This window comes from Lutjanus erythropterus, chromosome 22 (genome assembly GCF_056507025.1).
Source record: "Lutjanus erythropterus isolate fLutEry1 chromosome 22, fLutEry1.hap2, whole genome shotgun sequence".
Lineage (NCBI taxonomy): Eukaryota > Metazoa > Chordata > Actinopteri > Lutjaniformes > Lutjanidae > Lutjanus > Lutjanus erythropterus.
The window spans coordinates 22,426,797-22,449,616 of NC_139338.1; the positions used below are offsets into that span (position 1 = coordinate 22,426,797).

Consider the following 22,820-nt stretch of genomic DNA (forward strand, 5'->3'; position numbering starts at 1 on the left):
CAATGTAGCTGAAAAGTCTTGTATCTTTCCTGTCTAAAAACACAATGCTGGGAAAGTTTAATTTGCAGTTTTCATTTGCATAACAGAAATTAAATGAATTTTATGTTATTGATAATATTATTATCCTCGCCACATGTAAGCCCAGGGAAGATCATGCAGTAAGGTGTGTGTGTGTGTGTGTGTGTGTGTGTGTGTGTGTGTGTGTGTGTGTGTGTGTGTGTGTGTGTGTGTGTGTGTGTGCATTGAAAAAACTCTGACCAACGTTAAATGTATCTTATTTAGAATTTAAACTTTTGTGATTTTATTGTTATAAAGCCATAAGACTGCTTGTAATGTTCTAAATCAGTAACAGTGTTTAAATAGAGTGTACATTATTCTATGCTCTTAAAGAAAACTGAGACTATACGAAAACACTTTGCATGTCTTTGAGCCTGCATATACTTTTTTCAGAACCGTGCAGAACTTCCCTGGTTGCATCTGTCATTTGTGGTGGCATTGCAGTAGGTGCTTCACCATCTGTTTCCTACTGAGTGCACTCTTCTAGTTTAAATACAATTCACCCTGGCTCATTTTGTTACCACTTTGCCCCATATTTTGTTTTTATAAAGTTGTAATTGAATTAATCACCGCTTTAAGAACACTTGTTTGTTCCTGCTTCTTGAGCATGGGAATTTCCTGCTTTTGTCTGTTTTCTTATCATTAAATATTGAATATTTGGGTGTTGAGATTTTATCAAAAAAGCCGCCCTGCTTCACATATAGATGTTGCGAAATATATGACAGAACACAGACATCTCAAAGAACTTTTCTCTTTTATATATAGATGTCTGTACTAGTCTTTTATATCTTCTGGCTTTTATTGCCCTGAGGCCTAATATAACACCCGTAAAGTCTGACATTGTTTGGTTCCATTTCGAAATTGTAACCTTTAAAGTCAAGCCTTTTGTGGGCTTGCAAATGTGTGTATACAAGCACATAAATATATGCCATTACCAAAGAAAAAGAAGAGAAGAGGAGAAGCAGATAAATGGAAAGATTGCCTGACCAGAATGGACAAAAACAACTTTGTCAACAGAAACCACTGGTGTTGGCTGCTAGACACAAAGTAAACAACCAACAACAGTCTAATTGGGAGGAATTCTGTTAAGCTGAGACATAATGTTTAGTTTCACCACGTGGTAGAAGGTCAGATTCAGGCCATGTGGATGCTATAAGCCGAGGGATGGAGGATGGGTGGAGGGGGGTCATGGGATGGCTTTTAATCTGACAGAGGCATGTATCACAGATGTAGTGCCCCTTGCTGCAGATGGGGGGCATTGCAGGACCTGAGAATCTGGAGGGATCCAATAGAGAGAGGGGATCTCAGTGCGATAGGTCCCCACCGCCTGAGCCGCGCTTCAACGGTCGCTCTCTCCCTCACACACACACACACACACTCTCTCTCTCGCACACACACTTGTTCTTCCCCTTTCCCGCTCTCTCCTCTCACACACTCTCTCTTTGCCTCGGTGTCTCACTCTTTCTCCTGCGCTCTCCTGTTTCATCTCTCCTCCGTGGAGTGCAGAGAGAGAGGTGATTCAGCTCCCCGCCAGGCAGATTGGGGCAAACAGAGACAGAGTTGGGGACCTGCGGGACAGGACGGCAACCAAAGGGGGGGGGGGATTAAGATCCAGCGCAGGATTTCCTCCCGCGGAGATTATTTCCATCACAAAACCTGTGGACAGAGGACTCTGACACTACACTGGCTGCACAACCGCTGTCCGCACAAGAGGTGCCATTTAGTGTGTTAATATGTGTGTGTGTGTGTGTGTGCTCACCTTTTCAGTATGCAGATTCATTGGCTTGCCTTCTTTTCTCATGCAAATGTAAATTGGCTGGTCGTGCCGCTCCGCGTCTTTTGACAGGGACACAGATGGAGCCGGTGTCTGTAATTCAGGTTTGCACGATTATAATGCAGCGCTCCGTGAATTAGTTCAGCTCTGATGGATTAGTGTGTGTGCATATGTGTGTGCATATGTGTGTGTGTGTGTGTGTGTGTTTGTCGAGAACACACGACTGAAGAAGCAGAATGTGCTAAATAATACATCCCCCCCCCCAATATGACAGAAAACTTCCAGAAAACTAGGTTATTCTTGAATTAATGTGCCGCTCATTATATTTCATCCACCTTCTGTCTGCCTTTATAGTCGATTGCATGTTCGGATGCATCCGTCTGCACATGTGTGTGTCGCTGTCATGCATATCATGCCTCGGGATCGCAGAGGGAAAAAGAAGAGGGGGTTGAAGCTAAATGCTGTGTGGCACCGTGCCAAGTTGCTGCTTTACGGAGGATGTTGAAGGTTAGACGAACGTCTTCTCCGCTGCTTTACTTATACGCAGAAGAGTAACAAGAATGACAAGTGTGTTGGTTAAAGCGGCACCGTGAGGAATCCCTTAAGTAACGTCAGTCCAGCGATCAGCTACCCCCCCACCCTCTCATCTCATCTGTCCTGTCCAGCCTCCATTTGAAATGCGATTGTGAGTGTGTGGCAGAGTAGATGGAGTATTTGTTGGAGAAGGGGAGGTGGAGTTGATGCTTGTTTTAGCTCCCCCCTTTCTACTACCCCTTGGGATTTGCCCTCGCCTTCCATCTCTCCTGCCTCCATTTCTCCATCACTTTTTTTTTTTTTTTATCTTCCGTCCTGCTGAGCCAGCAAGATTTACTGGTTTTAAGTGGAAGTCCATTCATGCAACTGGGACTGCTGCTGGAGAACGAGGGGAAGGGGAGGGCGGAAGTGGCTCAGGTGAGGGTGACGGAGAGGAGAACGGAGCTAAAAACAGCCCCGGGGGGAGTCAGCCGGTGATTTATATGTAGACATTCCTCCACACGTGTTTGGCCGCCGCACCAATTAACACCTCCGCCAATCCGCGGCTGCGCCTGACAGATGCTGAATCCTAGAGAGGGCAGAGTGTATTCATTAGCGCTGGCTGTGTTTGTTTTGTGGGATTTAGCAAATTCAAATTGTTTACTGTGGTTTTCAATGATTTCTGGGTCATTTGTTGCTGCAGTGTTTGGAGCTTCCTCTGCTCGCTCTTGAAGTTTGGAGATTGCACGGGATGTTTTTTTCAAGCTGTCCCCATTTCTGATTAAGGGTTCTTTTTCCTCAAGCCATTTCTCTTTTTCTACAGGAAAACATCTTTTCGGCCTTTCATCAGTCTGAGTGATTGATTTGATGGAGGACGTCTCATTTTGATTACTCATTCCTGTCCCTTGTCTTCCTCCAGGGGGCGTGATAGACAAGGACCTGCGCCACTACCTCAACCTGCGCTTCCAGAAAGGCTCGGTGGACCACGAGCTGCAGCAGATCATCCGGGACAACCTCTACCTCCGCACCGTCCCCTGTGAGTTGTCTCATCTTCCCCCTATTTTCCTTCGCACCTGTGTCAACTTCACTCACCTCCTTGAGTGAAACGCTGCTGGCGTTTTTCGCTGTTGCCTCAAAATCTTCAGGTTTCATGTGTGTCAATGTGTTTGTGGTAATCTGATTAGTTTAAAAATGTGTTTAAAGGGTCATTTCAGAGATTTAGTTTGTTAATCTCACAATATTGGGAGACAGATTAAAGACAGTGGTCAAAACTGAAGCAACAGATGTGCAGATATCAACATGAAAGCACAGTGCTGAATATGGGTCAAAATCCAAAAACACTGGATCCTACATTCCCCATAATGCAACTCAATAGCGTCTTTCTTTACACCCTCCAAAATGTCCACGTCTTTCAAAACCCACACCTCCAGTTTGAAGTCTTATACCCAATCGAAGATTATGTCGTCACTATGACATCATCAGGGTAATTATTAATTTATTTTTTTCAAAATAAGAAACGCTGCCTCTGGAGCAACAACACACAACTGTTTCCACCAGCTGAATGATAATATTCTGAATACATCAAACGATGCCACAATTTGAGGACCACTCATACCTCTTTCCCACCAACGTGGAACCAGTTCTGTTCCATTTTGAGCATTTAGGCCGATAATAAACGGTTTGAAACCCTAAAAATTGGTTCCTAGCTAAAGTTGCAAACTGACAGTTAAACAAGCGCTATTTTAAGCAGTTCTACTGGTGTGTTTGTCATGTGAAACAATAATTAATGAAGCGCAAACAATTTGAACGAACAAAATAGTAAAAAGACTAAGGGTTTTGCTTGACACAGCTGCTGTTGTCCGCCTGTCCTTATTCAACAAATGTCTCAAAACAATGTCAGATGGGGCTCAATTACTGCCATTTCTAGACTAACAAGACAGACCAGACTAAATCATGAGAACATTCCTGCTCTCAGCTGGCACCAAAATATAGTGGTCTGTCCTTCACCTGGAGTGAGAACCAAAGTGGGCATGTCAGATTCTACAGATTGTGCAACTGTTGATGCTGCATCCTTGATTACAGTGGTCCCATTTAAATTTAATGGAAGTGCAGGTCCAAAAATGCTCATAATTTTGGGGAGATTGAACATCAATCTCAATCTGCCTATGAGCGCCGTTAATTGGATTGTTTTGTAGGCTCCAGAGCTCAACAACGAACCGTGAAGCTCAACAGATTACACTTTTTTTTTTTTTTTTTTGCATCAAATGACTGCAAACGCATTGACACAGAACAAACCGGAGGTCAGGTAGTACTCTAGCAGAGGTTTGGTTTTCTCGAGCTCCAGGGAAAATAACTAACTACTTCGCTGCCATGTACAGCCTTGACTCGAGGGCAGCAGGGTACGCACACGAGCACAGAAAGGTGAATCCAGCCATTCTTCTTGCTTCTCATCGGCCCTCCATGATTTTTAATAGGTTGTCTAGGAGAACAGTATGCGTTGAATAAATTGAATATTCCAGCTGAGAGGAGTGTGATGAGATACTTTCTCCTTGCTGCCATTGGCTTCAGTCCCAAAACCTCCTGCTATCTGTCTGTGCTGGTAATCAGTTCGCTGCTGGAGCATTTCGTGGTTTTGCAGGAATGAGGCTTGTCTGGAAGTTCGACCCTTTATAGTCGGCCCTCTGTATCTAATTAGCCACATTGTAGACAGTCAAAGATAAGATTTGGAGGGCTTTAAGATATTGATACGTGCCGTAGTTCAGGACTGCATTTCAAACTCAAGGCTTATCTGTGTGTGAGCTTAGACTTATTGATGTTTAATCTATATTCTCCTGATTTCCTATTTGCCATTTGTTTACTGAACATATACTCACTGCCATCAGTCAAAAGGCTGTGATATTAAAGGGTGTTTGTTTGTGAGAGCTCTTATCTGTGCATAGTGTGTGTGTGTGTTAGCTCTGCATTAGCCTTGCCGTGCCATTAGGCCCAGCTGTCTGGTGGCTAACTCTCCCCTGAATCCTTAATGGAGGTGCATTCTTCAAGGCCAGAAGCAGGCATATTTCGCTGAAGCCACTTTTCCGTCGCCCTCTCTGAACAGAATACAACAGGAGAAATCTAAAAAAAAAAAAAAGAAAAAAAAGGAGCTATTTGTTTGCAACAGAGGCGTAATTTTCTCTGATAACCACTCACAGAGTCGCTACCGGTGTGGCACTGGAGATAGAGAAAGAGGTGAACAGTAAAGAGGGAGAACAAATGGGAGAACAAATAGAGGGAGAGGGACACAAAAGGGAAATGGGGGGGGGCATGGTGATGGGACGCAGACTATGATAACCACATAAGTAAATGGACTGCAGATAAACTGTTGCAGAGAGAGAGAGTAAAGGGAGGTTAATTTGTGCATTAATGAAGCTTCAACAATGGGCCTCAGTGCTGCTGAGAGGAAGAGGCCTAGTCATGACTGAGCGGGGCTTTTTATATCTGAACTGATGGATGGATGAAGGGAGAGATGGATGAATGGATGGATGGATGGCTCCATGTTGGGTAAACACATACACGTTTATGGAAATGGTGCAAATGTTCCTTCATTTTCTGTTCATCTTGTGGTTTGGTTGCTTTTTAGGTTTTATTAATTTTCCACTGGCCCTTGAATTATTGAGGCAAGAGTTTGCTCTGTAATCCAAGAAAGACTGACTTGAGAACAGCTGGAACAGGTTGATCCTTGAAAACCTTCCACCCCTCACCCCGGGGGCTTGTTCAGTTCTGACTGAGTGGTGGGGAGTCCCAGGTACTTAAGCTGTGTGGGGTCATTATCAAAGTCATTGATACCAGTTGGTTCATTAGTGCTCCTGGCAGTTGTTAGAGCCGTTGAAGTCACCACAGGCATCATAGATCAGCAAAGACCTGATTCAGCCTTTCTTGGATAATTGTGACCCGGATAACTGGAGAATCCTCACAGACAGTTTGCTTTGTTGATTATCTCCGATTGGACACGAGCCTCAAGGCGGCTTCAACTGGTGTACAACATGTATTTGACGTCAAAGACAAACTTGTGTGGTCAGTTTCATAACTGGTTTACAAAAAGAGGCATTGTGAGGTTTTCAGTCTCTGTTCTTTGTGTATTATCTGACTAATTTACCAGATCCTCACAGTTCTTCACATACAATGGACTTTCACTTCTTGATTTAGCACCCGAGTTTTGTTCCAGGAGTTCTTAAGTTCTTTAGGACAATTTGACCCGATATATATCTGTTGGCACAGATTGGCCAAACCACATTTGGAGGTGATCAGGCTCGCATTGTGGTTGGATTTCAGCCAGGTGTGACTGCAGTCTCTGCAGCATTATCATATTCCTACGAAAGGGTAGGATTTTGGGGGCTGATCACAGATCACTGGAAGCCAGTCAGGGTCTTTTTGAAGCCCTTCATGTATTGTGTTGGATTATTTACTTATTTAACCATTCTTAATCACAATGTAGGTTGAGTATAAGTATAAAGAATTATCACATAGGTACTTTGGGATCTGTTGTACAAGAATATGGTTGAGTTTGTTGATAATAATTTGATATTTTTTAGTACTTGTTGTGAAAGAGCAAGAAAGTAATCACAGATGTTTTCAACAAATGAAAAAAATAGAAACTGCGCCATTTTAAACAACCTTTGTGGCTATCCCGTGAAAGATTTACAGGTTTACAAGGTGCACTTGAATGCAACATGAACATTCTTCATTTATTATGATATTAAACTGATATATTTGAATATCTGGGTTTTGATGATGATGTGACGTCTTTAAATTAGACATTTTTCATTATTTTGTGACATTTTATGGACATTGCAGCCCTAGGCTAAACATTTAGTCTTTATTGTTATTCGATAGCTGCTAATAAATAAAACAGTTTGTTACAGGGGCAAATAAAAGTTGACTTCAGGCAAATAGATTTCTGGCCAACTTGCATTAAAGTCTGATCAGATATCATTATCCTGATCATGTGTCCAGCTATACATCACATCTTAATAGCAGGTGTAAACTGGGCCTTTGGTTTAAAAAGGGCCGAATGTGGACAAACGACATAGAGATTAATGAAGATGAGCCATTCACCAGGTACGAGAAGAAGAAGTAGAATGCTTATCTAACATTTAAAAAGAGAGATGTACATGGATACCTGATGATGGCTATGAAAAGTGATAAATCTAAGTGAGACTAAGGGTCGAGAGAGAGAGAAAAGAGAATTGTAAGTGATAGATCTGAAGTAGTTCATCACAGCAATTTAAACATAACCCTTGAGTGGCAAAGAAGAGTCGGATGTCTCGGGTCGGATGGAGGCTGACGGGCAGACAGTAGCAGAGTTAATGCCACCCATACCAATCGTGGTTCTTGGACGGAGTCAGGCAGGGCAGCGAAGGCCGTGCCAGCTCTTAGACAAATTGCCTGGTTGAAATCCAAGGTCGGGGCGTTAATAGCCTGAGCCCATGTGAAATCAGGCCTATCGTCTGGTAATCCACATAGATTTGATGGGGGAGATAGAGAGCGGTGAGGAATAAGTGCGTGTAGACTAGTTGTGACTCCTAAGTGGGTTACGCTGATCGAGAACGGTTGAATTATTTAGTTAAAATTGAACTTGAAAGCATGGCAATTAAATGTATAGATTTTTATAATCTGACTTTCACACAGCTTCAGACACACACTCAAAAATAGGCTGTGTGTGTGTGTGTGTGTGTGTGTGTGTGTGTGTGTGTGTGTTTGTGTGTGTGTGTGTGTGTGCTTTCGTTTGAAGCCTCCAGAGCCGGGCAGAAAAGTGTTTGAAAACAGTTTTAAATATCTGAACTAATTTCCGAGCTTTCGACTTATAGCGTGCGTGTATTTAGCGTCGACATTTAGAGTAAATAACTCGAAGGTTGAGAGATTAAAAAAACAAGTACGTCTCATGTTTCCCCCGCAAATACTACATCAAATATAAATTAGCGCAGTGCCTGTATTGCAGGGAAATGAATATGTGATAAAAGAAGAAGGTCATCAGGATTATACTCCAGTTGTTACCCGCTGAGTGTTTCATGTATTCATTATATTTGTTTCTTTCTCGGTTGTGCTCGGTTGCCTTCCTCTTACATTCCCTCTGTTCTTCCTCCACACGCTTGCTCATATTGTTCAGAGTGCTCCCTCTTAGCTCCTTGGACACAGTAAAGCACTTAGCGAAAAGCAAGAAATGGTGTCTATCTTTGACTCGGTGTGAGAGATGGAGCTGATGATTAAGAGGTCAGCTGCAGGTGGAAAGGTGAAGAATTGGTCTGTCAGGTTCCCACTTTGTCCTTTCTCTCAACCCGTGACAGTGCACAAACTGTAGCTGTGGTGACGCCAGTCCAGTTGCACTGTATGTGCTTTTTCAGATGTATGCATTATGTAGTGCCCTCAAAAAGTCATACAATAGACCTTTTTCACAGCAGACATTTTAACATGAAATAGTGGGAAAAACACAGGTGTTACCTGCTATTGTGCATGCTGGCTCACTGGAAAGGCTCTGCTACACGAAATGGAACACATAATATATAATTGGGAACACACGTGTTTATCTAACTATTTTATATCAATATGGCTGTCATGAGTAGCGTCCAGGGCTCAACCATAAGGATTGCCCACTTTCTCACGTCAAGTAAAATACTGTGTTGGGCTAGTAAATCTGGCAACTCACTGGCCCGGTCGGGCATAAGATTGATTTATTTTCCAAGCCAAAATTTGCAGAAAATGCTGTTTTCAACCTCTGAAGTCCTCCTTTTTTCATTTATTATCATATTAAACTGAACATCTTTGTTTTTTTTAGAACTATGAGGCATTTAAAGACATCACCTTGGACCTATATTAAACATGACAATCAATTTTAGTGTTTATTGTTGTTTGATAACTACTATTAAATAAAACCGTTTGTACAGGGCCAGGTAAAAATAGACTGACTCACGTACCCTACTGGACAAGTAAAAACAACCCCGTACTTTTTGCTAATCTAATGTGCATTTGCTAAACTTTTTGCAAAGTCTGTGATCATGCAAAATGACAATAATGCAAAAGTGTCCAAAATCTCATTTGTCTTATCATATTATAATATATTAATCTAGTATAGTAATAACACAAGGGCTGGGTGATGTTATTAAAAAATTGTGATGATAAAACGTTTCAGTCTATATCAGTGATAATTAAAAATTTGCATTGACCTATTTTTAGCACCAAAGGAACGAAAGGTTAAATTTAACCAATTCATTCAGTTTCTTACCGCCTGTACTCATTTTCTCACTGCACGCTGTTTCTGTTGTTGTGTCAGATGTCAGCGCTGCAGCCAAACAACACACCTGTTGAATGATTGCTTGATTGTGTGTCGCTTGTAGCACGTTCCATTACCAAAGGGTACGATGTTTATCAGCCAAGGCAAATACTTTATGTGCATTCATGGTGGTTTGCATTGGTTTTCTCGTTGCTTTTGATGAAGTGTCTGTTGCTGACACGTGTCACTATTGCTCAGGCCTTATATATGGTACATAATATAGTATAGTATACCAGTTCTGATCACCCATCATCAGCTGCATACTGAATAAATGGCTGTTTTTCTGCTTTCTTATCCTGATAATATATCTCAACCCCATGTGAAAGTTCTGACCCAGAAGGTTGGGAACCACAAAACTAAAAGGAAAAGTAAATGAGTCAACAAGGAGGCAGTTTCAGGCATAAAGGGCTGTCCATACCGAGAACTATAACTATAAAAATATGTGGCTGGACGAGTCCACACCACAACTATAAAGCAGTGGTCTGGACTCCACCATCTGCTTGACTCAGAACGTTTTTTACACCAATATTTTTATAGTTATAATTCTTTGTGTGGACGGCCCTTAACCCACGACTGTGACCAGTGACACTGACAGCTACTAGACATGAGTGATATAGATCAAGTCTTCCTTAATGGTATGTGCACTGTAGTTTCCACTCGCAGTGTCAGTGTAGCACATTTTCTGTAGATTCCCTGGAGAAAGAGTTTAACCATTTATAGATGGGAGATAAACTGACAAAGTGCAACCTGGTCCACGGTGGTCTAATGCAGCCTGAGGGACAGAGGATAGCTGCCTCTTAACATGAAGTGTAGGGCAGTATCTCTTGACTGTTGACACGGTATGTATCACCCGACCGTAATGGCTCCCATTAACCCCACACCACGATGCTCCTGGGAGTGCTGGCTCCGTTGATAATAGCCCGGCTACCATGTAAAGAAAGAACGAAGTGGTTTGATAGCAGAAGAGGGACCCTTAAACAGAACATCCCAGTGAACATCGACTAATGGAGACTTAAGGTTTATGAAGGGTGTGATTAGATGTTCCCACATCTGTCTTTAAAGAGTGCGAGTCTGTTTTACTGCTCTTGTGAATTAAAGTCCATACATTTATGCATGTTTGTGTGCTTTGGCCTTTACATGCATGCACAAACAACATATGCCCTAATCACAGGATGTGGTGGTCGAGACTGGGAGCTAATGGGGAGTTTGATGCCCACAGGGCAATGAGTTTGTCTTAATGGCTCGGGCAACTGTGCGCAATACTGATGGTGCGTACTAATGAGAGCGAGACAGAGACAGACAGCAAGTCCATCTGTCTGTACACAGTCGCTGGTTTGATCATCCTGGAGTCTTGCAGCATAGCAGGAAATATGAGTCTCTGTCTGTCTCCCGCTTTATATCCCGCTGCTCTGCTGCACCGTCCTTATCTTTACTTCCTCCTTTCATTATCAGTTCTCCCTCCCGCAACCTCTCTTTCTTTTTTCTTTTTTTTTTTTTTGTCGCTGTGCATCAGTGTGTATCATGTTACAAACAAGATATCTGTCTGAGCAAGCAAGTGCACCCATTTTTATTTTAAAGCCTCTGGTATTTTGGCTTGAATATTAAAAATGCATATATGATACCAAATTTTTGCATCTCATTAAGCATCTGAGTGAAAATATACATGATAGAAAACCTAGTTTGAGAAACAGGTCATTTTGAAGCTTAGACCATTTCTCAAGACTGTCAGCATGACAGATCATGTGTTGATTGACATCTCCCTCAGGAGAGCTGACATGGGAGATAAGTAATGTACTGCTGTGGACAGGGGCTGCAGAAAAACAGATATTAGCCCCGTACAGAAAGAAACACATCCGTTTAATAGTACACTATATTCAGAATATAATCAATGCTTTTCTTTGCTGTCAGACAGCCTTTTCAATGAGAAACCATAAACCAAACATCACTCTCTCCAAACCAACCAGACTCCTTTGGCAAAAACAATAATTTTACCTCACAGTTCATTGAAGCTGCTGGACCACCGTTATTGTGATATTTCAGTGTTTTAACATGTTTATTTGTTTATTTAGCATTTAGCATTCAGCATATCTAAGTGCAGGAAACAGGAAAGGGCAGAGTTGAACAAGGCTTTAAAAGGGCCAGAACTTCAGGAGGATCAACTCCAGATTTAGGTTTCCATTGGCTTTTAAATAAAGCCCAAAATGTAACATGTACAAGCAACACTTAAAACCTGAATTCATCCAGGTACCTGTGACTCTTCTCTCCATAGTTTGTCACATGTCTGTGCTCCTCTTTAATAGCCTGATGTCTGATGGATGACAGTAATTATCAGGATAATAAAGAAGACTAACAGCTCCCCAGTGCCCCTTCATCCATTATTTAGCATCTTTGTGAAAATCCTAATAAACGCTTGAAGCCCAGAGAGGGGGGCCTCACTGCGGAGCTCTGAGGTGGGGCCCAACACGGGGATGAACGAGGAAACAGACTGAGGCTTTTAAGCCAGAGGTGGACTCGAGGTGATGCTGCATCACAGGTTGTTTTTGTGTGTGTGTGTGTGTGCTGTTGAATGAGCAACAGGACCACCTCATGTTTTGTATTTGTCTGGTTATGTATCTCTTTCAAACAAAGGTTAGACAGATCAGACAAAATACCTTTAGTCAAAAGCTCACTTTCTCTCATCCCTCCATCCTCTCTGCCCCCCCCCCCCACTCTCCTCACTTACTCATTGACTCGACTTACTGGAGGAAGGGTGGGGTTTCCATGGCAACTGTTTCCACTCCCCGCCTGCGTCAAAGGCTCGACTCCTCTTAAACTCTCATCCCGCTTTCTTTCTCTTCCCCTCTGCACCCCTCCTTTTTGATTTCCTTCTCTTTCCCGTCCGTCTGCTTCTTCCCGCTTTCAGCAAATGGAAACGTCTGCCCCTTTGAACTAGAAATGGTCCGCCAGAGCTCACACTCGTATTTTTACTTTTTGTTATGTAAGTTCTCTGAGTATCTTCAAATATTTTATATTGTTAAAGTTTTTGGGATATAATAATTTTTATGAGCAGAGTGCAAAGGCATTCTGATACTTTGATCTGCAATAGAAATATTTCTCGAGTGCCTTTGTTGGTATTTTTGCTTATTTAGATGTCATTTCTGAGACTCTTTAAAATATTTCATATCCCTAAAAAATATACAACCCTATTTCTATCATTCTTTCTCAGCCTGCCTCTCTGCTCCTCTCAGGGTCTATATGAGTGCTGGAAATCCTTGAAAACGCTTACATTTTAATGTTGTCAAGGTTTGAAAAGTGCTCAGATTTTGGATACCCTACAGTTAAAGTCTTTAAACACCCAGCACAAGTGGTTTCAGTTATTCTGCTGATCAGACCTCTGCTCGGGTTGAAGGCAGGCAGAGCTTTGATGGTAATTTATTAGGTTACAAATCTCAATCGACCAATAAGAATGATAAAGGTGTCATTTGTCCCGCCCTAACAGGTGCAACAAAGCTAACAGGGGACTCGGAGAGATGTTAGTCAATTACAATCTATACACACCCACACAGTCCTGAGAAGAGGTCTAATCAGACAGATTAGCTGAAAACACCTGTGTCGAAACCGGCGTTCGCAGGCCTTATGTCCTAAAATATTACTTTCTAAATAAAATTGCTATCTAAATGAAGAGTCGGCTTTTTAGATGAAGAAATAAAATAGATCGGAGACCCTAATAGAGAAGAAACAGCATGAAAATTTTCACAAAGTTACGGAGCTGCTGTGCCTGAATCTGGGAGGAATTTGCTCAGTCTGGCTGATGCTGGACAGTATTTACTGTGAGCAAAGCACAGTAATCAAACATTTTTTATGATAATTAAAATTGGAAACGGTTTATTGTGAAACCAATTATCGTTCCTTCCCTAGAGCTCTATTGCTTTTGCCTTTTGCACAAAATGAGGACGTTTCCACTTGAGCCTTGCTTTCCACTCTGTGCATGTGTCATCATGAGCGTACAGTGTGGTGACGTTAAAGGCAGAAGCCTTAGCTTTCTGCTGCAAAAACAACGAATGCTGTAGCCATTATGGTTTTTATTTTAGATCGAGTCAAACAGATAAAGGAAAGTCAGTTTTTATTGGAACAGAGATGAAAGAGTATTGCTTGTTGGAAATGGGATTTGAACCCACATCTAATGGAGGTATTCCTCAAACTCATAAAATGAGGCTCAACGTAAATAATGATCCATGTGGTCTCTGACTTTTTCAGACATGTGTCACTTTGACAAGCAATATCCTGTCTGCCATCAGTCATCTTTGGGTGAGGAGGCGGGCACCGAAAGCGGGGGATGGAGACATTGGAGTGTGTGTGTGTGTGTGGGCTGGAGGTGAGGGAGGGCGGGCAGGAGGGGCTGAGTGACAAGGCGGGACACAGATGTGGATGTATCGGGTGGTGAGCGTGACACGATGCTGGATGCTCGTCGGCAGATGCAGCCCACAGACGTGACGGAGGAGAGGTGTGAAATTTGCTCCCTAATTGGCCTTCGTCGCACAAAGACCTCCACCTCCCTCTTCTCCAAACTCCGGCTGTCCTCTACCCTTGTCAGTCCAGTAATGGTGTCAGATAGATAAATCCATCAGGTGGGCCGCCTGCGGTCACCTCACTGTGATGCTGTCGTGGGAGCTTCCTGCACTGTCTTCGATATAATGATCTGATGTCTTTGGGGGAACGAGAGAGACGGAGGAAGAAATGTGAAACCTTGATCCTTCTCAAAAGACTTCTGCCAGTTTAGAATTTGACACAAATCTTTAGTGACGTGATATTTTATTTACAAACTTTTTTTATTCAAAAGCATTTGCGACATCTGAACCCACACGGAGCCACTTTCCTCCCCTTTCAACGTGCCAAATCATTAAGTTTGTAACTTATTCATCTTTTTGAATGAGAGCTAAGGCGTTGACAGCTCAGCGGCGGGATCTCAAAGGAGCTCCACTGCGCCTCCTCGCTCCCATGACATGTGACAGCCTGCTGGCTTTTCCGGGAATACATCTGTGAGGTTGTAGTGATAGAAAATGACAGCGCCTTTAAATTGAAAACTGGAGATGATCAAAATTGGTGGGTAAGAGAGTAAAAAATGGACCTCAGCTCGCTTAATTGTGTCCACAAGGAGCAGTCTAAGTATGTCTCATTCACACGGTGCTGTCACCGCAGAGCCCAGGGCGCGACGAGGCAAAAATCAGCTCGGTCAATCAGAGGTGGGACGTTTCTATGGGACGTTGTCTGTTAGTGTGCAGCATGTCCTACATACTCACTGCAAATATGAATTTTATTTTTTTAATTTGAAAAGTTAGTGTTCAGGCTGGATTGAAAATTTAAGTTTAAAAAGACAAGTTGAAGTAATTTCAAGCAAACTTTTCTAGTCAAATAAACTTGATATTAAGTTGTCCTTGAGAAAACATTTTCAACAAGCTTTAATATTTAGGTTGACTGAATTTGAAAAGACAAGTTGAGATAGTTTTCTAAAGATTATAAACAAGTAAACTTTTTTGTCAAATAAACGTGATATTCATTCATTTATTTTTCAATTCATTTGAGACAATAAGTTCAGTAACTTTAAAATTTTCAAATTCACACTTCACACTGACACTACACTGACATTACAAACTAATGTGATGTAAATAAATTCTGAGGTGTTCTGAAAATAAATTAAATAAAAATAGAAAAATATTAGTTGATTCCACTAAACTCCTGTATGATTTTGTTCTTTACAGTGTTGATCAGTGTGTAATTCATAAAAGAAGCTGTTATTTAGTAGTTTTTACTGTAAAAACTCTTGAACTTAACACCTCAGCTGCACATTTTCTCACAGTCACCTCAATACGTCACCACAACAAATGTGCCGTGGGACTGTACGGAGTATCTGGGACACTTGAACTTTGCTGTCTCTCCTGCAGTTATTGCCTCCATCCTTTTCCCCCACTGCTGGAAAAAAAAAAAACAAACTAATTGAACCAGTGGGTAGAGAAATCCCTTTCATTAACTGTTCCTCGACAGTTGTGTTTTTCCAAACTGTACTCGTAGCGCTATCTTTCCTCTAAATGCTCGGTATCCGTTCCGGCAGGACAGCACGGAGAGGTGCACTGCCACAAACCATAGTTCACCGCTGAGCGAAGAGAGTGCCGGCCTTATCTCTGGAGAGGGTAAATGGAACCGCAAACTGTGGGCCATCATTTTAAACTCTGCCTTCACATAACGAGAGAGCTTTCTCCTCCTTTTTTAAACAATGACACGGCGGAGATTAGAATTTGGGGTGTTTATCAGGAGCAGCTCGCGAGTCCTCGCACTTTGTGACCGATGATTGCAGAAAAATATGAAATGCGGAGAAGCTTTTGAGTCTCACTTATTCTGCTCTAAAGCGGAGGTGAGATATGTCTTTTGCATCTGGCAGGAAATACAGTATGACTACTGCAGCAAAACTAAGCAGTATGTGCTTTTGTTATGTCTGTGTGCATGCAGTTGTGTTGAGTAAGTTGATGTCAAATATGTAGAATAGAGAGGCGAAGTCTAGACAAAGTTTGTGAATTACACACGTGATGTAAGTCGATGTGATAAAAGATGCAAGTCAAGTCGTGATTTTGCAAGTCAAGAACGTCACAGTTTGTGGGAAAACTGTTGAAGTACAGGACTATGAAAATAAACAGAAAGTCTACACACCTAAAAAGTTGTTTAAGTGACATCACTTGTGTATTTATTGCAATATTCAAACACAAAGAAAAATGACATGCAGTATTTTTTATGAAATAAGGTCCTGTGGTGCACACCAGAGGCCTTTCAGTTGCCCGCTAAGTCCTGCCCCCTTGGTTACCGTTGCTATGCCTGTCAAGCTTGCCAGTCTAGTGTGGCATGTGCAGTTTACTCAAAAGTTGTCGTAATATTAAAACAATGGGTCCTTGCTTTCCTGACAGAAATAGAAAGAAGCAGCCTCTGATTTCTAGCTGGCAACCTGCTAAAATGGAAGTTGTTGCTGCCAGATTTTACAGGCTGTAGCAAGCCAGTTAATTAAGCTAACATTAACTCCACGAGGTGGTTGAAAACACCCGATCCAGCTGACACATTTTTAAAAAAAGAGAATTCTATAAAAGTTCTAAAACATGCACTGGATGACTACTTGCACTATTATACTGCGCTAAAAGACTGAAGCTAAAGCTGCACAGACAGAACTCTTGCAGTGTGGAGATAGTTAGTCAAAGTCAAAAACCTTTTTTAGGCTGTACGGATATTAAGTCTTCATGATTTAAAAGTTCACACTCGTACAAAGACTGAAAACTGACCTTGTGTGACCTGTGAACCTCCGTCCCTCCCTGTGTGACTGGTGGTTGAGACAGTGCCTGCAGACTGAGGACAGAGAGGTGTGTTTGATTTGGTCCACAGAGCAGCTTGGGGACATGAAGCCCCACAGCCTTAATATTCATGGACAGAGCCTTTGTGACCAAAAGGGCGTTTCTTTGGGCAGCTGTGGACCAAATCACTACCTCCTCAGTGGCGCCGCACACACACACACACACACACACACACACATGTTCAGCAAGGATAAGGATTATTCAGTGTGAAAATGTGCTCTAATAATTTGCTTACATGACATGTAAACATCTCAATAGCAATAGCAACAGCGAACCGTCAACTAAGAAGAGGGCAGACCCGAGACTAAATACAAAGGGAAACTAATCAGGGGCAGATGAAAACAACCGGCGATCAAAAGGGCTGGAAAAAACAGGAAGTAAGAAACAAGACAAACTATGATGAGCTCATTGTTTTGGTTGGATCTCGCTGCTCACACCATACTCATTTTCCAGCAGCAAACTCTTTAAAAACCCGCTCGACACTAAGTTAGCAAGGATGGACCAGCTAAAGAGACAGACTTGTCCTTCAGTGACTGGTGGAGACCAAAACAGAGCTAAAAGAAAAGTAAATACCAGCCTTAGGCTGCATTCCATTAAGCTTGGGCATTGACAGACGTAGCTAGGAATGACGTCACACCCAATTTGGCAGCATTTACCTGTTGATATCAAAGCATTCGCAGTATTTTGCACATGCAGCTGACTGATTTAATGAGGTACAAATAAACACAGAAGTGCTAATGCAGTGCAGACGTGCAAGGGGACAGACATCTTGTCTTTTGAGGCCGGGGTTGCTGAGGTTCGTCCAACCTTCTGAGCCGGAAATCTGACCTCAGGGGAAGTTCCAGAGAACTCGGAAATTCCGACCTCGCAGTGCAAATGGAACGCACCATTAGTTTTGTCAGGTGGCCAGAAACACAACTCATGCTAATGCTGCCCCACATCTGCCGGATGTATAAATAGGCAGAAGTTGGCAGAAACAGTTTGGTAAATATTTTCCACCTTCATAAGATGATACCATGTCAGTGTTGTCTGTACAGCTTGTTGTTCTGTCCTGAAGTGGCCAAACTATTACTGATGGTTTAAAGCTGCGGTAAGCAGTTTATTTATAGCATCACTGAGCAAAATATCTTTTCATTATATTCTAATTGAAGTGGTCTGAGAAAAACTAGACTTATGCACCTCCTCTTGCTTCTGTTTTCAGACTTTGAAAAGGTTGGTGCAGTAAGTGATTCTTGATTGTCGACCCTGACTCCCAGCTCGTCAAATACAGACGTTTTGGGACGTTGGCTTGTTCCGTTGCTATGTGGAAAATGTGACAAATTTGTATGTATTTATAACGTTTTTTAAAATGAAAACCAGCCAGAGATTTTCCAAGCCGGCACCTAGTGGTTTTATTTGGGTGTTTACTTGCTTTTAAGTATACTACCTTACAATCTGGTGTGTGATTTTGTACTTATTTGTCAGTGCCTGGGTTTGTTGACATGAACCAGGATCATTCGAAATATTTTTAGTCATCCTGTGTAAACACCTCTTTGTAAACATCCTCTCTTGTGGAAATTCCTTCCATAAAATTGCATGCTCCTGTCCCTGCCTCCCACCTGCCTCCCCGCTGTTCTGCAGCGATCTTGAAAATGACACAGTTTCGGTTGTAGCGATTAGCGCCATCCATCGCGGAGACCGGAGCAGTCAGCGAGGCCGGAGACGGGAGGAGAGAATCCCGAGGGTCTGTCTCATTAGAGACAGTTTCACTGTCACAATTCTCTAGTCTTAGCAGCATTAGGCTTCGCCATCCCTCACGCTAATTACTGGGGCTGTATGAGTAATTGGCTCCTCTTGGATGCCAAAGCCAAGAAGGAGGAAGAAGGGACCGGGGCGAGAGTAAAAGAGATCACAGGTTTTTTTTTTTTCAAAAGCAAATTCGGTGCCTATTTTCCTGCTCACGAATCAAGTTCCAGTGTTTGAGGCTAAGATTAGGGATCATTCTGATTTCTCACACGAAAAACATTCTCTTCTGTCCACCAGCCATTTCTATTCCTTTTTGAAGAAAATATTTGTTCTTTTCTTCATCCTCCCCTGTGTTTTTCCATCACGTCTGGTGAAATGAGCTGGGACGCTGCAGCCAACAGTAAGGCATGCAGTCACCCGGGCTGACCGTGAATGATGCCCAGAGGGCTGCCGGAGAATTTGGCGAGAAAGCGTCCTGCAGCTTGGACCCATTTTGATCCTGTATTATTCAAGCAATAATTTCGTCCGGGTGGTCTCTGCAATCAGAGATCCAATCTGTGTCGCCGCTGCTCTCTGTGGATTTAGGTAATAGCAAGACAACTGCTTAGTCTGCTTGGGCAGCGTGCTCACACAGACATATCAGAGCTGTGCTTCTGTTTATCCAAGCTCCTAATGAAATGTTCCATCTTCGCCACATCAGTGGGACGGGGAATTGAATGTGCAGACGCTGCTTCGCTATCTCAAAGTGTGACCTGCTGAATGAGCCAAAGCTATCTTAATGTCAGATTGTCTGTATCATTATTTGCTGCGAGCGGCGTAAATAAGCTTGACACTACAAGTATTCAATTTAAAAGATAATGATATTACAGCAGAAAGTGTGCGCACTTATCTAAAATGGCTATACTATGCAATGAATTGGACAGACTGGAAGACGCTGCAGCCTATTTGATGTCGAAGCTCAGGTCTCGACCGACACAGGTGCAGTTTTCATCAGAAATTCGCAGGCTGTGAAAAATTAAATCTAGCAGGTCTCATATGTGAGACGCAGGTTTATTCTAAAGTGCATGGTGCAATGCAGCAAACGTCTTGGTCAAGCAGCCCTCCTCAGAGGGCACAAAAACACATCTTAACCCAGGAAAATCAGTCCACGTTGGGGTCAGCACCTCACAGACGATAAACATTTTCAATCTGTTTGATTACTTTTTTATGTTAACTCAGTCTTTTCTGTTTGTTTTATTATGTCCTTTTTTGTTGCAGCTACCGTCCAGTTGGCCCACGGTGGTGATTAAAGTTTCATCTCATCTTCAAACAAGATGACAGCATACAGTAGCTTTTGCAAAGACTGAAGTGCTAATTCACACAGAACTGTCAAGAGAAACAAAGAGTGTTACCAGCGGTTTTGGTCGAAACTGCCTGTGGAGTGTTCTTCATGTTTTCTCAACAGTGTGTAAAAATGGACATTAAATAAATAATGTAGGTTGATTCCATTGATTGTCAAAGTCACAGGGAACACCTACAGTCTGTACAGTTGTATAATGTCTTCTGTGGTTCTGAAGAAGCTTTCCAAAGTCTGATGAAATTGACTCGAGCGGCATTGGTGATCCTTGCTTTTATTGACTTACAAGGTTTTTGCAGTTTGACCTACAAGAGTAACTGACTTTCAGGTTATCTCAGCGACTGCTTCATCAATTCTGATCTTTCTGTAAATCTGTCTCTCGCAAATTCCTCAGCAGGAGCCCCAGTTTTTTTGGTTTTTATTGCCATAAGCCTGTCCATCCGTCCACCTCATTCATGTGAACATGATGTCTCGAGGAATTTCTTCAAATTTGGCATAAATGTCAACTGGGACTCGAATGAATGGTGAAATAGTCGAGGTCACTGTGACCTCATGCCCATCCCATTCTTGTGAACATGATATCACAGGAAAACTTGGACAGAATTTCTTTGAATTTGGTACAAATGTCCACTTGAAGCCCCACTATTGCTCTGTATTTTTACCAAAAATACAACTTATACCTGGATGAACATGGAGGAAACTACAACTTGACTGTGTCACACAGACGTACAGCCACAAGGCAATTATTTTAGTTTCGTTTTCAGAATTGGGTCAGTTAAACTGGTTTGTAGTGTATCCAGGATCTCCACCAGGTGGCGGTGTAACATTGGTTATAAATGCTGTATGACTGTACAGCTCCTGGCCAGTTAATCAGGTTGGAGGTGGGACTACATTATTTGTCACACATGGAGAAGTTGGCCTTCAAGGCTTTCTGCAAGAAAGCACTTTCTGACAGAAATCTTGCATTTTTAACCCAAACCATGATTTTCTGAGGCTTTCTGGCAGAAAGCTTTGAAGGCTAACCTCCCAACAGCACACACGCATGCAGTTGTTGCTCTCAGCCGCATACAGTGCTGTTTATCAACAGGTGTGTAGTAATAGTTTGCCTTCAGGGCTTTCTGCCAGAAATGATTTCATGAGCAAGGTTTTTTGAACTATTGCGCATACAATGGGATATATGAGACATGGATTAGAATGCACAAGCACACAGGGTGAATAATTGATATTCAAGTCATTTTGAGGTTGAGGTTCTCCTTTAGGTTATGTAACATGTGACAGTGACACCAGTTCAACTGAGAATTGTCTTGTTTCATCATCGGTTTTTGCAATCGGCGACTACAAATCTTTTTTGCCACCTTCCTGATCGGTCTGAGCATCCCTGTCCTCGAGTTTATGAAAGTACAATATCGAATCACTCTTTTAAAGCACTCTTTTAAAATGAATCAGCATCAGAAGTCAACAGGGTGAATTCTGCCTTATTCGGTTTCTCAACTGGACTTTTTCAATAGAGCCTTAGAAAAGCTGATTTTATGTTACAGCAAGAGAAAGTGAGCAAACACAAGTTTAAAACACTTACTGGGGTCAGGAGTATCTTCAAACTAGAAGGTCAGACGCGTGCTGTAATATTTGATTTTCTTCATGGATGAATTAAAAGTTACATTTGAATCATATTACATGGTTTCTGATTTTGTCCAAGCTGGCCACCCTGCTGTCCGCGGTGTACAAGCAGGAGCAGTGGCAAATCCAAATGCTCAGAGTCATGGTGCACACTAATATGATGTTCAAGACCTCAAATACCTCACAGTCATTTCATAGTCCAACACACCGTGCCGGTGGTGAATTGAACACTGAACACCGAATCAGCGGCGAGAGCTGACGGATCAGCTTTTCTCACTGTGTACGGCAAATTATCTCTCAGAAGTGCTTTTGTTTATCTTGTTTTTCTCGGCTTCGCTGTGTTCCACTGTAATCCTGCCGTGCCCCAGAATCTATCCACTGTACGATATTTAAAGGGAAAACAGGCGGTTGTTGAGTTTTCATGTTATCACTCGATTCCACAAAATGCACGCCAGCACTTGTTTGATACCTCCACACACGAGAGAAATTTTGCAGTGTCATTTTTTTCCCGCCCTGGTTGTTTTGATAAACTGCACATTCTCCCACCACAGAAAAGTTTAGGCTCCTTTCTCTGTTTCCATTCCTACCTATCAGTTTACTGAAGAAGAAAAAATGCATGTCAGTTTATTTGCCTCAGCTCTCCCTCCCTCCTTCCCTCCCTCCATCCCTCCTTTACCTTCTCTCCCTCTCTCCTCTCCTCAATTGTGTTTGCTTTTGTTTTGCAGTGCGCTCCAGTGCACAGGAAGACGCTTCGGTTGCTCAAGGTTAGATTGTTATACGGATCAACAAAGAGCAAGTGCATGTTTCCTTTTGTTTGACATGAGCAGCACACCTCCCCAGACAAACATACAGTGCACTCAAACACAAATGTGCATCAAATGCAGAAACACAGTTTTTATTGCCGGGCTGGGAAGCGAACGGCTGCCCACGTCCAGAAAGGACTGAATTAAACAGGTGTCTTATAGCCGATTGTGTTTTGGATCTGGCTCCAGGCTGGAAAAACACCCAGATTCACTAATCCCTTGGGATAAGAAATCAAATCCAATCCATCCCTCCTAGCTCTTTTTTTATTAGCAAAGAACAAAACATTCAGGTATGGAGCCTTTTATTTTTTAGCTGGTGCCA

The 22,820-nt window shown here is 42.4% G+C and overlaps 1 protein-coding gene across 2 annotated transcripts in view; it reads left to right on the forward strand.

The window, feature by feature from the left end:
• Positions 1-22,820, forward strand: part of magi2a (membrane associated guanylate kinase, WW and PDZ domain containing 2a) — a 307,253-nt gene that overhangs the window by 85,846 nt on the left and 198,587 nt on the right. For both annotated transcript variants that reach the window (XM_084710530.1, XM_084710531.1), the window contains exon 2: positions 3,264-3,380. In XM_084710530.1, the coding sequence (XP_084566656.1) occupies positions 3,264-3,380 (117 nt within the window). The remainder of the gene's footprint in view (positions 1-3,263; positions 3,381-22,820) is intronic.